The 15,017-nt window shown below is 36.3% G+C and overlaps 1 protein-coding gene across 1 annotated transcript in view; it reads left to right on the forward strand.

Annotated features, from left to right (window-relative positions):
* Positions 1-15,017, forward strand: part of LOC150098509 (ras GTPase-activating protein nGAP-like) — a 298,140-nt gene that overhangs the window by 75,802 nt on the left and 207,321 nt on the right. Inside the window, exon 2 of the mRNA XM_090405246.1 lies at positions 6,658-6,815. Coding sequence (XP_090261372.1) covers positions 6,658-6,815 — 158 coding nt within the window. The remainder of the gene's footprint in view (positions 1-6,657; positions 6,816-15,017) is intronic.

Here is a 15,017-nt window from a genome sequence, read left to right on the forward strand (position 1 = left end):
GACAGTCTTGGAGACTGGCTCCAAAAGTTTTTAAAATACGATTTTTAAATCAAAACTAATCACATTATGGAATATTAAGGCTCATTCACTGGATTCGTTTCAAGCGCTAACATATCGCACTCTTCTGCTAACATTTGCAAGATTTACGAACCCTCATTGGTGATTAAACCGAGAACTCTTCCTCAAAACAACATCTTGTGTACTTTGTGCCACATCGCAGTTTGGAGTCACAGTAAAAGCGCCAACGTTGACTTCTGATACTCGTCAAGAAACATATCTGTAGAAAAATGACACCAAATTGACCTCTTTGGTGCTTCCTACACATCACCTAATCCTTTGACCTTGGAAGAGGTCAGAGACTTTAAATCACGACTGCTGTTGTGTCTAGGTGAATTCGCAAACGCCCAGTTTTTCTTATCTAGGTCATGGTCAGACTAAGTAATGAGCACCTGTGGGCTTTTCAGGCCATAAATGTCAGACTTAAGCCCCATATTTCAACATATTGTACGGTTTTTTTTTTTTTTTTAAATAGCTTTTCGCATCTTCTGCTTAAAAGGGTGTCTTATCAGTATCTGTAGAAGCGAAACTCAGGTTTAAGGAGAACATAAAAATCGAGTGCTTTAGGAGTAAAAAAATAATAATAAATAAATAACAAACAGAACTATGAAAATTCGGTATCATTAAATGTAATGAAGTCTTAATTAATCTAATAAAATTTAGATTAATTTTTAGCTATTTTGCAGTTATTTGCATTTATGTAAATTTATTTTTCCTTCAGATTCGTCAGTTGATTTTTTTCTTTATTCGATAGCATTTAATGGTAATAATATTAGATGGTAGTATCAATGTCTCGGAGTCGTAAACATAAGATATGTTTCGATTGAACAAATCTTAAATAGATAACAAAATGTATTTCTACTGAGGAAATCATAGATACCACAATATATTTCATGTGACAAGTCCTAAGCAGACGACAAGACGTGTTTAATATGATAAAATTGGAAGCAGACGACAAAAACATGTTAATGGAATGAAATTTTAGGCAGACGACAAGACGTGTTTAATATGATAAAATTGGAAGCAGACGACAAAAACATGTTAATGGAATGAAATTTTAGGCAGACGACAAAAACACGTTTATATGATGAGGTTCTAAGCAGACGACAAAATTGTACGTGTCGTTTGCTTAATCTTAAGCAAACGACAGTGTATTTAATGCGTTGAAATCTTCAACTTTTGGTAAAGAACAACAATAAGGGAAATAAACAAAATAATTCTATTTTTTTAAATGAAAAATGCAAATAAATTTTGAATTATTTTTCTTTCATATAGGATAATGATTGATCCGTGAGCACATTACGTTAAATACATGATTACATCTCAAATTTTGCTAATTGCAAGAAAAAAAAATTTAAAAACCGTGATCATCTTGACCTCCTTAGCAAACTGATATTGGTGTTAAGAACCCTATCGTTTGTGCTCCTGCAGAGCTGACGTCTGTGTTTGGCTATTGCCCTCACCGCTCGCAGAGCAAGGCAACGTTGCCGACATCCAGCGAATGACGTCATGGTTACGTCACCAAAAACATTTTGTGCTCGAGTGAAAAATAATCAATACAATGTGAAAAAGCGAGTGGTTTGGGATTTACAGGTTGTCTACTCGTATCAAAAAAAAAAAACTAAAGAAAGCACAGATTGTCATGACAAATTAACTTTTGTCACCTTCTTGGCTGTTTGCCCTAAAGTGTTCTGCAAACTCAAAATTATTTTTTTGACGTTTCAACTTTTCTACGCGAATCTTCATCACCATATGATTTCTACTTTTTTAAGCAGACGACGTACTGTATGTGCTGATCTTGTCTGTTATCTATCTAATGTATTTAATAATATTGTCTTATCTCTGCGATAGTTAAAATAATCTCTATGAGTCAAGGGTATATTGACCGCTTTTCCTAATACTGACGCGCAATTAAGTGAGCTGGGAATTAGGGAATTGTCTGCTGACCTACTTCTAACGCAACTCCCCCCCCCCTAGTCACCTGTAATATTAATACTTGTGTTGATCCATAAAGAGGATTTTAAATTAATAATATTATTCAGTATTAGAATAATGCATCCTGTTCGACATCAACAATCAGACTCGTATATTGTTATCTAGATTGGATTACTGTCTTTGATGACGTCACAATGAATGTCCCTACTATTGTTGATTGGGTTTACAAAAGAAATCACTTACGCGGTTAATTATGTTCGTTATGAAAAGATGATGTTTTTTTAAAATTTATAATTAAATTTTTGAAACAGTGACAAAAGTCGGTACGGGTTTAAAAAAAAAAAAAGCTTACATGTAAGTCACTTCTTAGAACTAATCTTCCTAATACAGCGCCCACATGGTGCACTCATGTTTAAATCCAGACGTCTTTTAGATCGTAGTGGAAGGTGCCCTTGGGTTCGAATCAAATCTTAATCACGCCCTTGGGGAGAGGACGAATGACAAAGAAGAAGATTCTCTTTTTAAATGAGGACAGAGGTTACTTCGCTTATTCAATCAACAAAATGGATGAACACAATTCTGGAGTGTGTGTGAGTTCGCGTGTTAGCCATTAAGGGAAATAGGCTTTAATTTCTCATTCCCCCCCCTCCCCCACCCGCCCTACGTAGCCTAAATTCAAACTCCATACGAGGAAACTCGGTAAGGGCTATTCAGCTAAAAATGAGTTGGCCAGTCTCAGGAGGTTCAAGAGTATTTCATTCCATAAAGAGGCTAACCAGCCTTTGAACACACAGATGCATTACACTTAGGCCCGACCCGGAATGGGCGAATCTCGCAGGCGGAAAACTTACATAGAGTTTATGTTACTGGAGGCAGAAAAAATAAAAAATAAAAAAATTAATTATTTTTTTTTATATTTGTTTTATCATGTTTAATGTGATTTATGTAATTTGATAATTAACTTTAATTATAATTTGAACACAATTTTATAAATTGTGTTACAAAAATATTTAATTTATTTATTATTATTATTTATTTATTTACTATATATATATATATATATATCCAACTAGCTATCCAGTTTCTCATTATCGTATTAGGTTCAACAGCGATACAATTTGAATTCACATAAATGTAATGCACTATGATGCTATGTTGGTTCATTTTAGGATAAATGATTGTGCGTAAATAGATAGGGGATAAGAAAATGGAAAGAATTTTTTTTTTTTTTTTTTTTTTTGTTTTTTAATGTGCAACAATTAAAGTGAATTCTTCTTCAAGTGTCATTCCCCCTAGAAGGAGGTTGGGAACCACGTCACGGAACTTTTTTCTTTCTTTTGCTGCTCTGGAACATTTATGATACTTCAAGCCAGTCCAGTCGTTAATGTCTTCAAACCACATTCTCCTGGGGCTACCGCTCCCTCTTTTTCAATCCAGTTTCCCTTCTAATATTAATTTCTGAATGTCCTCTTATCTAGTTAGATGTCCAAAATATTTACGTTTTAGCTCTTTAATTATTTTCATTTTTTTTTCTTTAAAGCATCTTCGTTTTTCCTTTTCTCTGTCCATGGTATTTTCAACATTCTTCTGATGGTCCACTTATTCGAAAGCTTCTAATTTTTTTCTCTGCTTCTTTATTTAGAGTCCAAGTTTCACAGTTGTGGAAAAGGCTTGACCAGATATACCAGAAGAAGCTCTGTAGTTTTATTTTATTAATCTTTTTCTTGCGTCTCTGTTAATCTCTCTGAATGCTAGAACAGTTTTCATATCAATAAAGTCTTTTGTTGCAAATATATAAAAGACTGAACCTGTTCCATTTTCTTTTGATTAACAGTTATGTTTAGTTTCTGATTTATTGGTTCTTCTGATATAATCTCGTACTTTGTTTTCTTCAAGTTAATAATTAATCCCATGTCTAAGCTTCTGTTGTAAATTTCTGAGACCAATTTTTGAAGATCATCTTCAGATTCCGCTATAAGCACGTGTCATAGGCATACCTGAAGTTGTTGAAGTTCCTACCCCCGACTTTTACATTCTTCAATTCTGAAATATCTTTAAAAACTTGCTCACCATATATATTATTATACACTAAGGGTGATAAGACGTCCGTCTTACTCCTGTTTTGATTTCAAAATTGTCAGAATATGCATTTTTGTATCTTATTGAGGCCATTTGATTCCAGTATATATTTGTAATTATACGTAGATCTTTTCCTTTAACTCATTATTCTGTGAGATATTTTCTTGTGATCTAGTGATAAAAGTGAATGTGTAACACAAACTCTTTATGTAGAATATCATTACACATGTGAATGTCAAAGTTCATTTTTGCAAAGCAAAAAGGTCGCAGAGCTGAACTTTAAGGAACACGGAGCACATAAAGAATTGACGAAGATTTCCATTTCTCTCGACGCATGCGTAGAGAGGAATGAAAACGTCAACTTCTGTAGAAAACATTCAACTGTGATAATGGTTGGAAACGTGTTGATTTTCGAACACGTCAATTCCATAAATTTATTCCGATTTTTTTCCCCGAATATTATCCTTAAGATTCTTTCCATATTTGTTTCATTTCTTAAATGTGTTTTAAATTATTTTAATCGTTGCCAAATTTTCACTTAACTATGAAAAAAAAAAAAAAATTGTAGAAATGCGACCAAATCGATATGTCTGTTATAATCATAGATGGCGCTGATGGAAGAAGTTAAACTGAAGTGAAAAGTACAATTGATTTAAATACACGCGCATATTATGACCAATCAACAACTGAGACTTAAAATCATTTATAATGAGGTGAGATGTGCATCGAGTCGCGGCAGAAATTGACCTTTTTTTTTTTTTTTTTTTTTTTTTTTTTTTTTTTTTTTGAACTATGCCATAATGAGGTGACCGAGATGACAGATTAACAAGTTCCCGCACTAATCCAACCCCGACAGGTGCTTCTGAGAGCAAAACTTATTTGTCTTCGGAAGTGCAGAGAGTTTTCCACCACCTCTTTAACTAGCCTATTTCCCGCAAAGAAGAAAAGACAGGAAGATCCGTTTTCAAAAAAAAGACAATGAAAATTGAATGAATTGAAATGCTGGTCGACAGTGTAAATCATGTTCCGAACCATAAATGCGAATCTGCTAGCGGAAATATGATCATGACCTTTCTAGGGTCGTGATCTCACGACGACATCCAAAGGGATGTCGTCGTGAGAATGAGATGGATTTATTATCGTAGATGGCGTGGATGTAACTCAAAGCGTCTATTCATACGCAAATAGGGGGTGGGATGAAATCCCCCCTCATCCCCTTTATACCCTGACACGACGAGGGCGGGAGACCCAATTAGTCACACTGCAGGCATGTCCGGTTGGGACGTTAAGCAGTATTTAATTGAAGCTACCTGTGGCAGGGTAGTCACCTCATTTCTAGCAGCCATTCACTATTCCGCGTTCACTGATGACGACGACCCGGAAGGCTCTTACTCTTCTCGTTCCCTCCGGCAGTAATCCGAACAGGTTGTAACTACACCGATCTTAGTTATAAAAAAAAAAAAATAATAATAAAAAAATCATGTGGGATTAGTTGTTAAATGAGTCACTAGATGGCAGCACGGTCAGCCTCGTGCTCTTTCCTTGGGCATGTATGCTAACTTCTCACCTAATGTAAACATACCTAACGTAAGATATTGTGACTTTAAAAAAAAAAAAAAGTGAAGAATATCGAAACAGCTCCCTTGATGATATGCGCTTGTTACTATGGTGATATGCGCTGACGTCTTTGAAACCGACAAATGGATTTATAAATAGAAATCAGATTCTGGATGATGTTCTGATCGCATTGCTTCACCTGTAGTATTTTGGAGAGCTAGTTTTCATCATAAGATGCTAACGTTCGACATCAATTTCCTGATTTAGTTGTTTTTCCAAAACTGTGAAATTGTTCACTAGATTTTCTAACAGTATAAAAGGTAAGTCACTGAGATCAGTTTATTATGTTAACGTGAATTGGGATTGTTAACTACGCCATTGTTGAAATCTCCATCAGACGATACCATAGCGTGTAACAAGGTGTGCGCGTGGCCATGAACACGCGAATGCTATGTTGAAATTTACATTTAGTTTCCAAAGAAGATAATAATAATAAAAAAGCATTACCTCATTAATTTTATTTCTTTTTTTTTTTAACGAATAAAATACACTTAAAGAAATATGACAGAGATAAATTTAAATATTTCATGTCACGCCATTATAATAATAGAGAAATGCTAATACTAGCTTTCCTAAAGGATAAAAAAAAAGCTAATTAACTTTACGCATTCATGGTAAGGCACAAGTAATACTTAACTTTAAAAGGAAATGCATTTTTTTCAATCTTGGGGGCTTACTGACGATTTTTAATGCAGACTAATTATATTGTAGTTTTATTCAAACTGAAATTACAGCAAGGAGCGATGTTTACACGTGGGCCACGTAAAATAGCTCTTTTTTTTTTTTTTTTTCATTTTATTTATTCTCGTATGTTGTATAAATTTCCATTTTTGATTTAAATTGTATATTTTTGAATTCGTTTTTTTCTTTCAATTTTAATACTATTTTAATACATCTGATTTTCGCTCATTAATATTTCTCATGATGATTTTTGGATTTATTATTATTATTATTTTTATATATATATAGACAAGGAAACTGTACTTAATCAACTAAGGAGCAATAGATGGCGCCACCAACAAGCTCACTCGAAACAAGAGGGATTGGTTACCATGTGGAAACCATGCTACTGCGTTTTGATGCAAGATGAACGGACGTTTACTCATTATCCCACTGAAGAAATGAGTGTAAGTTAAAATCTTTATTCAAACATTTAAAAATGAAAGAAAATTTTCATTAAAGCAGTTACTTAGATTAGCAACGCATGCGCGCTCGTGTCAAATTTCTCAATTTTTCCGCCTCAAGGCCTGAAAATTTATTATCCGGTTTATTTTCATATTTTAAGTTTTAAAAGTTTCATTAGATTTTTAATTTATAAGTAATAATTTTTATAAAATGAAAATATTATAGATATTTTCAATTTCTCATTTTATTCAATAATTTATTAAATTCTTAATAAATTATTGAATAAAACTAAACCTTTAGTTATAAAAATAAATCCTTTATATTTTCCATAAAGAAATTCCGTATTAATTCTAATTGTCACAAATCATCGCATTTGTGTAGTCTGTAGTGGACGAACGGTAACAATAATACATCTGACAACTGTCGCCCTCTAGTATTCACAATTATAACTAATGTATTATTTGGCTGATTATTGTCAGTGTTCTACGATTTATTTATTTTTTGAGAATATAGAGATAAAGAAATCTTTTGTTGCTTTATTAAATTTATTATTGAGTGCCTTTTATTTTAGTTAACAAATACTTAAAGGACTCATCCAAAGAAGAAATCTTCAGGTAGGAAATATTTAGCTTTGAACAGCGAGAGACATTAAAGGATGGACACGTAAATATGCAATTATGAATTAATGAGCGAGTCAAAATTTAAAATTTTAGTGCGTAACACTTTCATAAGACTTATTGGAAGTGGATTTTTTTATTTCGAAACATTTTCAAAGAAAATTCAAGATCTTTCATAAAGAACTGCAAAGCTTTTTATTTGTAAAACTGCTTTAGGGAGAGCAAAGAATTAAATACTATGTAAGTCAGGAGCAAGTAGATTAGCAAAATTTATTACGAATGTTGTAAGTTACGAAGGAGGGCATGAAAGTAATTTATTATCTTTTTTTAATTATTTATTTTTTCTCAGAATAGTTAATTTACTTAACAATGGCTTTTCCATAGATGAATCCTCATCTTTCTCGTGGGCATTCTATCATTTTTCAACGCTTTTCGTCATCCTCCACAGACTTTTGCAATTTCTGAATCACGTGATGTATTCAGTGTCTTAGAAAATCATTAGTTGGACGCTGGAGCTCTTTACAAACAAGCTTTTTTCAGCTCCCCCCCTCAAAAAATGGCGCCCTTGGAGGAAGAGAGTCAGTCCATTCTAGTTGCATCCTTTATGTGTAACAGATATGAGGTTGATCGTGATGCTTTTTTTTTTCTTTTTTTTTTCTCAAAACGTCCACAAGCCCGGCAGTGTTCCAGACGTTGACTTTGTCCAACGAAGGCTGTCTCTTGAATTTTTTTTTCTTGTGAATTGTGATGATGTTTGTCTCCCATCTGTTTCACCTCCTCTTAAAGCGTTTGATCCAGCATCTGTGCTCACCTCAAAGTACCGTTTCCATACACGTTTTTCAGACGGATATCATCGGACTCACGTCTTCCGTTGCAAAGGATTCAATCGTCAATCTCTGCTTCGTACTAACAGTTACCATTTCGAGCCGCTTGGGTGTTATGTCATGTGACCCCAGCGCCACTTACTGTGATCGAGTGACGCGTAAAAAAAAACAAAAAAAAACAAGATAAGATTACTTACCTATTGCCTCGGTTCTGAATGTTTTTGTGCAGATTCGTGATCCAATAGATGCTCCTAACCCCACATTCAACGTATCGGCTGATGCATGGTGGTTTTTATCCTTCGTAGCGCCCTATGGTCACGTTAGGTGAATGTGGTAAGTCGTATGCCGCCTTGCAGTTGAGTCCCTGCGCTTCCATGGCGATATCGTATCACTTTTTGTTGACCTGGGATGGCCCAATTTGTTAAGTTGCCGGACAGATAGGATAGAACTGTAATTTTTCTAATGTGTCCGGGTGAAATGATTGAGGGAACCGAAGCAGTTTGAAAGAGGGGTTGTGGTAGAATATCACAACCCTTCTTTCAAACTGCTTCGGTTCTCTCAATCATTTCACCCGGACACAGTTGCTCTGACTTCAGAGAATCACATTCTTCCAATTTATTCCTCCAAACATGGCATAAGCACTTTGTCCACGGGGATGTCCGTTAACTTCTTTACAAGCAGTGTATTTGCAGTATAACGTTCGATTTGTTACTGCTTCCCAAGTGGTTTTAAAAATATAAACAAGGTGAGACACCTTTTGGCAACTCGTATAGGTAAATATGACTACTCCATTGCTTCCACATTGGTATCACTACTTCTGGATCTGGCTCCCACTGACGAGACCTCAATAAAGGTCGAAACCGGTCTTCCCTTAATGCATAGCATACATGTGCGCAAGGAGATGTGCATTGCATTATGGGAGATACTAAGAAATCGAGTGATGAGAGCTTGGTCCACCTTTACTGCGAGTTGCCTCAGTCCTGAAGATACTTCAGGCGCAAACTTTGATTGCTTACACTTGGATAAAGGATTAAACTAAATTTATTATAGTCTAACGAAGTGGGAAAAAACTTCCAACATCTTTCTCTAAATCCAGAGTAACTTAATAATAAGGTGGTACATCTTTTGGCAACTCGTATAAATAAATATGCCCTCTCCATTGTTTCCATCTTAGTAACACCACTTCTGGGTCTGACTCCCACTGACGAGACCTCAATAAAGGTCGAAAGCGGTCTGGGTAGTGGCCCTTCCCTTAATGCATAGCATTGTACATGTCCGCAAGGAGATGTGCTTTGCATTATGGGAGATACTGAGACAAAGAGTGATGAGAGCTTGGTCCACCTTTGCTACGAGTTGTCTCAGTCCTGAAGATACTTCAGGCGCAAACTTTGTTTGCTGCTACTTGGAATAAAGGATGAAACTAAATTTATTATGCGTAGTTAGTCGAATCTTTTAAATAGATTAAATAGAGCCTCCGTAGCGGTCAGTATAGACGAAGCCCTTTGGTCGGAAAGACCTGGGTTCGAACCGTTATCTAATCTCTTTCGACTAAACGTGAGTTAGCCGGTTTTATACGGAGGTAGGGGGGGGGGTTCACCCGGAAACTCGAGTTTTTCGTTCCCCAGAATGGGCCGGTTTGCCTGTTAATCCCTCCATTCCTAAGGGGCGGTCAAGGAACGGGGAGAATCCCACACGAATAAATAAATAAAGAGATGTAATTTGTATTTAAAAAGTAAAAAAAAAAAAAAAAAAAAAAACGGTTGATTGTAATTCATATTAATGAATGAAGTTTTTTTTTTTTTTTTTTTTTTTAAATAGAAATTTAAACCGCCAGTCATATTAGATTAATAGTCAAGCGGTTTCTTGACTCTAATTTTTTTCAATTATTTTTGAAGCCGTTCTTTTCTAAGATTGTTTGGACGCAGTGAAGGATTTTGCGTGTGTGTGTGTGTGTGTGTGTGTGTGTGTGTGTGTGTGTGTGTGTGTGTGCGTGTGTGTGCGTGCGACACTGATTTTAAAGCACTGGGAAAATAAATCGGTGCTTTGGGAATGATCACAGAGCAACACACAACCCAGAATTTCCGGAAATATTTTTCGGCTGCTTCAATGAATCGGCGACGGGGCTTGAGAGCAAAACAGTCGAGGCGTTGAACATTGAGTCACACTGGAGCAGCGAGCAAAAGAGTTGCGCCACGGTTTTTGTGAATCAGTTCCATTAGCTCAGCTGACAAAGCGTGCAATTGAAAATGAAGCAACTCTGTAATAAGCGAAAATCGCTGTCCTGCCCTCGAAAACCCCTTCCGTATAATTACCCGAGTTGCCGAAGGTTTCATTAGCCAGGTCGGTAACGACAACGTTATGATCGGGAAGACTTTAAGCAGTTAGGTTTTGGGTCTGTGCGCTCGTCTCGTGTTGTCTGAAAGGTATTTTTGGATGTCCTATTAAAATTCGTGGAGAGGACAACAAGGTACAACGTAAAAAGGTAATAAAAAAAATCTTGATTCGTTTTACTAGGCTAAATTAAGTTGATTCTGCGTTTTTTTTTTTTGTTTTTTTTTGTGAACAATATAGCATAGATCGGTGAAGTTTTTGTTGCCATGGAGACGTCACGTGATTCCCCGAAATGTGATTGTTGGTATTGAGAATTTTTGGCTGCTGTAGATTGTTAGGTTATACCAAACATTGAAGAATTCTTTACGTGGGATTTCAAGACTCGTTTTCCACGAAAGAAGTTCTTGGGGGGGGGGGGGGGGAAGTCCTCCCATATTGTCATGGTCAATGATTGCAACATTTCTGTAATTATGCTGAAATGTTAGAAGAGGGCGGATGGGAATTTGGACCCTACACAGTGGGACCGGAAATTATTTCTAAAACTGAAAAAAAAAAAAAAGCAGAAGAAGCAAACCGCAGGCGTAATGTTTCAATGTACTGTCTTAAATTATAGGTCGCGATCTGCTGGTGAGTCGCGAAGTTAAGACGATCCTAAATTTAAGATCCTAAACTGAAAGATACGGTAACCAGTAGTTAGATTTAGAAATCGGATATATTCACAATCTAGATCAGACCAAAAAATAGCCTTCCAATAATGTACATCCATAATGTAGAGTAAAAAGATAAGCTAATGGATACAAGAATTCCTTCATCAAAAGAGCTTTGAGTAGTTTTAATATGTCTTCCTCTTCAAACACACGAAATAACGTGCATTCCTATCCCTTATGTACAAGGCATCAGTGAATATAGCAAAAGTTTTAAAACCACTGAATATTTTTGTTGCCTTTCAACCGTTTAGAAAAATCTCCACCTTTCTCACTTCTCCTAAGGACAAGCTTCCACATCTAAATCATCCTGGTGTCTACCAGATTCCTTGCTCTTGTGGATTATCTTATTTCGGACAAACAGGAAGATCTGCCTCTATTTGGCTAGAAGAACACCAGTGTTATATTCAATACCTTGAACCCGAACAGTCTGGACTTGCAGAACATGTCATCTTAACCAGACATAGAGGCCCTTGGAAAAAGGCAAGAGTTCTTCACAAAAGTCGGTTCCTCATTGAATGGCTTTATAATTTCTATTCTAACAGCTTTATAATTTCATTTGCTAAAATTTCAAGTAAGTGATGGTTACAATGATTCATACTAGACTACTTCTTCCCCCTCCCCCTCAAGAAAATGTTCAGTGTGTGTGGGGAGGAGGAACTAAATTCATTTAGCTAACTAGATTACTAAGGCAATATTTCGCTTGCTCACCAGGGCATCCTCATGGGTATAAAGAAATATTTTGAACACGGGCATGTAGACGCACTAGACGAAGGCAAGCACCCACTGATTGTCAAATGTGGGCACGTAACTGGCGCCCTCTATGGATGCAGTTTTGTAGATACTTGCCGAAGGTCTCAAAATTATGGTGTCAGATTTTTGGCAATGTCCTGAACCCGAAGTTTGAGGAATTTTGTAGTGCTATGGCAAATCCTAGAAATAGTCTCTCTGATTTAAATCCGTTTCTGTATATGAGAGTTTCTTTCATTGGATCTAATGATCTGTATCCATGGGATTGTCTGTCTCCCCTACCTAGAATGACTGCTTGACTACATCACATTCCCAAACATCTGGGAAGCCATCATTTTGAAAGCTTTAGCAAGTGTCCATCATCGCACTCATAAAAAGGACCAGTTAGGACTGTAGGTACCTGAAGATGCCTTGGTGACTAAGCCGAAATATCGGCTTAGTAGTCTAATTAGCAAACTTTAGTTATTAGCTTTGTACAACTAAAAATATATATATATTTATTATCATCAAACATGCAATAATAATAATAATAATAATAATAATAATAATAATAATAAATTACTTTTAAACAATTATAGCAAAATAATAAAAACTAAATATTTAAATTAAATTATGCAATTAATAAAAATTAATATTAAATTAATATTATAAAAAATTAATATTAAATAATAATAATAAATAATTAAATCGAAACTTCTGTTTAGGGTTAATGATTTTAAATTTAATTTTTATTGAGTTTTTTAAAATTATATCTAACTTTTAAAGAAAAAAAAAGGATTTTTTTTAAGGCAGGAAATGTTTAAAAAATCACAAGATTTAGTTGTTTTTTTTCTTTCGGATTTTTTTCTTTTATTTTTTATGAAAGTCCTTTTAATATCTCATCTCTTCCTTTTACTCTCTTGTATCTTGAGGTGTCGAGGGTTCATTGATCATCGAACCTCAACCTTTCTCAGGATAAAGTGGTCCCCCCTACGCCCCGGTGTATCCTATGTCTGTAGTGTTGAGTTCTCAAGGCCGGTTTGCCTGCTTGCGGGTGGAAAACCCCCAGATAAACTGGGGGGGGGGGGGTGGAAACCCTGCTGTCCACGCCCAAGACCTGCTAACTTGACTGAAGAAGATCCTTTAGTTCCTCACGTCTCCGACGGGTATCGAACGTAGGACACCCCTTCCCCATGCATATGGTTGCGAAGCGCACAGCCAGTAGGCTAACCACGCGGATTTACTTTTGATATGTACTGGTATTTTAAAATAGTTTAAAAACTATTTAAATTAAGGGGATATTTAATCCCACATTATTTCAAAGCCCAATAAGGAAACTCTAAGGTAGAAATCAAATATCCCTTGATTTAAATAATTTTAACATCGCCGAAGTGAAGCCATTTTGGCTCTTTATTTCATTAATTTTAAAAACCGTCTTGGGGGGGGGGGGTTAGTGACGGAAATGTGATTTGGGACCGTCTCGGGTAATAGAAGGGATGTCTTTACAATCACCGATCTAAAAATGCTTCTTAAATGTGTTCTATTCTTAAATGCGGTGACCTGACCTTTCACACGAACACTCTCTCTCCGCTAGAACAAAACAATGATCGAAATAGCCGATCAATTCAGAGTGCAGACTCCCCCCCCCTTTCACTGTCCCTCATCGTTTCCTCTGCTTCCGACGATGATCTCGGACCTCCAGCCCGAAACTCACGGAGGTCAAAGATGCCCTTTTGTTCGCCGTCACCCAATGCTTCCACGCGAACTGCGCATTCTATATACGGCATTTATTATTCGCTCGTTCAAGCGTTGGGGGAGAGAGAGAGAGAGAGATCGAAGTAGAGCGTTTCAAAGATTCGCCCAATTACCCGCCAGGGAGATTGTCGTGGCCCCCTACTCTAGTTCCCAGTAACAACGGTATAATTTGATCGTCAATGCTGATTTTGCACTGATCGTTTTTGATTACTGGCTCCGTACGGGAAACAATCGGAATATTGGAGATGTCATTTGAGTTCTGGCGTTCGATCGACGAAGCTTCTCCATGAGGAATTTCGTAAGATGTCCCGCGGTAAGTGAATCCTCAACTTCGTTTACTAGTAAAATAGTATCGAACCTGCTACCAAAACGAGGTTTTGCTTACCTAGAAAACGAATAGTAAAAAAAAAAAAAAAAAAAAAAGTTTGGCAATGCTAGTGGTTGCCATGGCAACGTTACGTGATACGCCATATATCTACATGCATTTTTTTAAAAGTTTATCCTATCTGAAATTGACAAAAAGTTCGATAACATGCGTTGCCATGGAGATGCCAAGCGTACATTAGGTTTCGTTCTTTCTCTTTTTTTTTTTTTTTTTTTTTCATCATGCATTTATGACGATTTCAGTGTTCTGCAACTAATTGTTACAGTTTTCAGTCATGCTAATTGTTGCAGTTTTCAGTCATGCTAATTGTTGTAGTTTTCAGTCATGCTAATTGTTGCAGTGAACAATGAAATTATTATTTGATTGTTTTGATTTATTCTTTACAAACCTCGAAGTGAGAAAGTACAAAATTGGGAAATTGATTGGCATTTACCAACAAGGACAGGAAAGAACTCACGAAGTCCAGAGAATTGTCTGGTCGGCACATGTTGTGAAGTTTTTTTTTCTTCTTTTTTTATCGTCTCTGTTTTAAGAGGAATGGAGAAGGGTGAGTGTTGCAGCTACTAACAAGAACGTGTGTTTAATTATGCAGGTAAAATACAAAGATAGCTCGCTCTACCATCTGCATTAATCTCCCCTACCGAAGTTCAGTGTGCGTCACACACTAATTCGATTAGACAGAATTTAGCACTTGTGCCCGTGTTGGCGCACCTCGTCAGCAGGTCCCATCTCTCCAGGGGTCCCCGGTAGACAGAGGAAACCGTTTTGTGCTGAGATTGGCGGAGAGTCTTTTCGTAATGCACGTACTCGCGAAATAAAAGCAATCCAAGACGTGCACTGGCCGCTACCTGAAACGGTG

This window comes from Typopeltis vanoorti, chromosome 15, assembly GCF_054136105.1.
Source record: "Typopeltis vanoorti isolate ZY-2024b chromosome 15, IOZ_Tvanoo_1.0, whole genome shotgun sequence".
NCBI classification, from domain to species: Eukaryota; Metazoa; Arthropoda; class Arachnida; order Uropygi; family Thelyphonidae; genus Typopeltis; species Typopeltis vanoorti.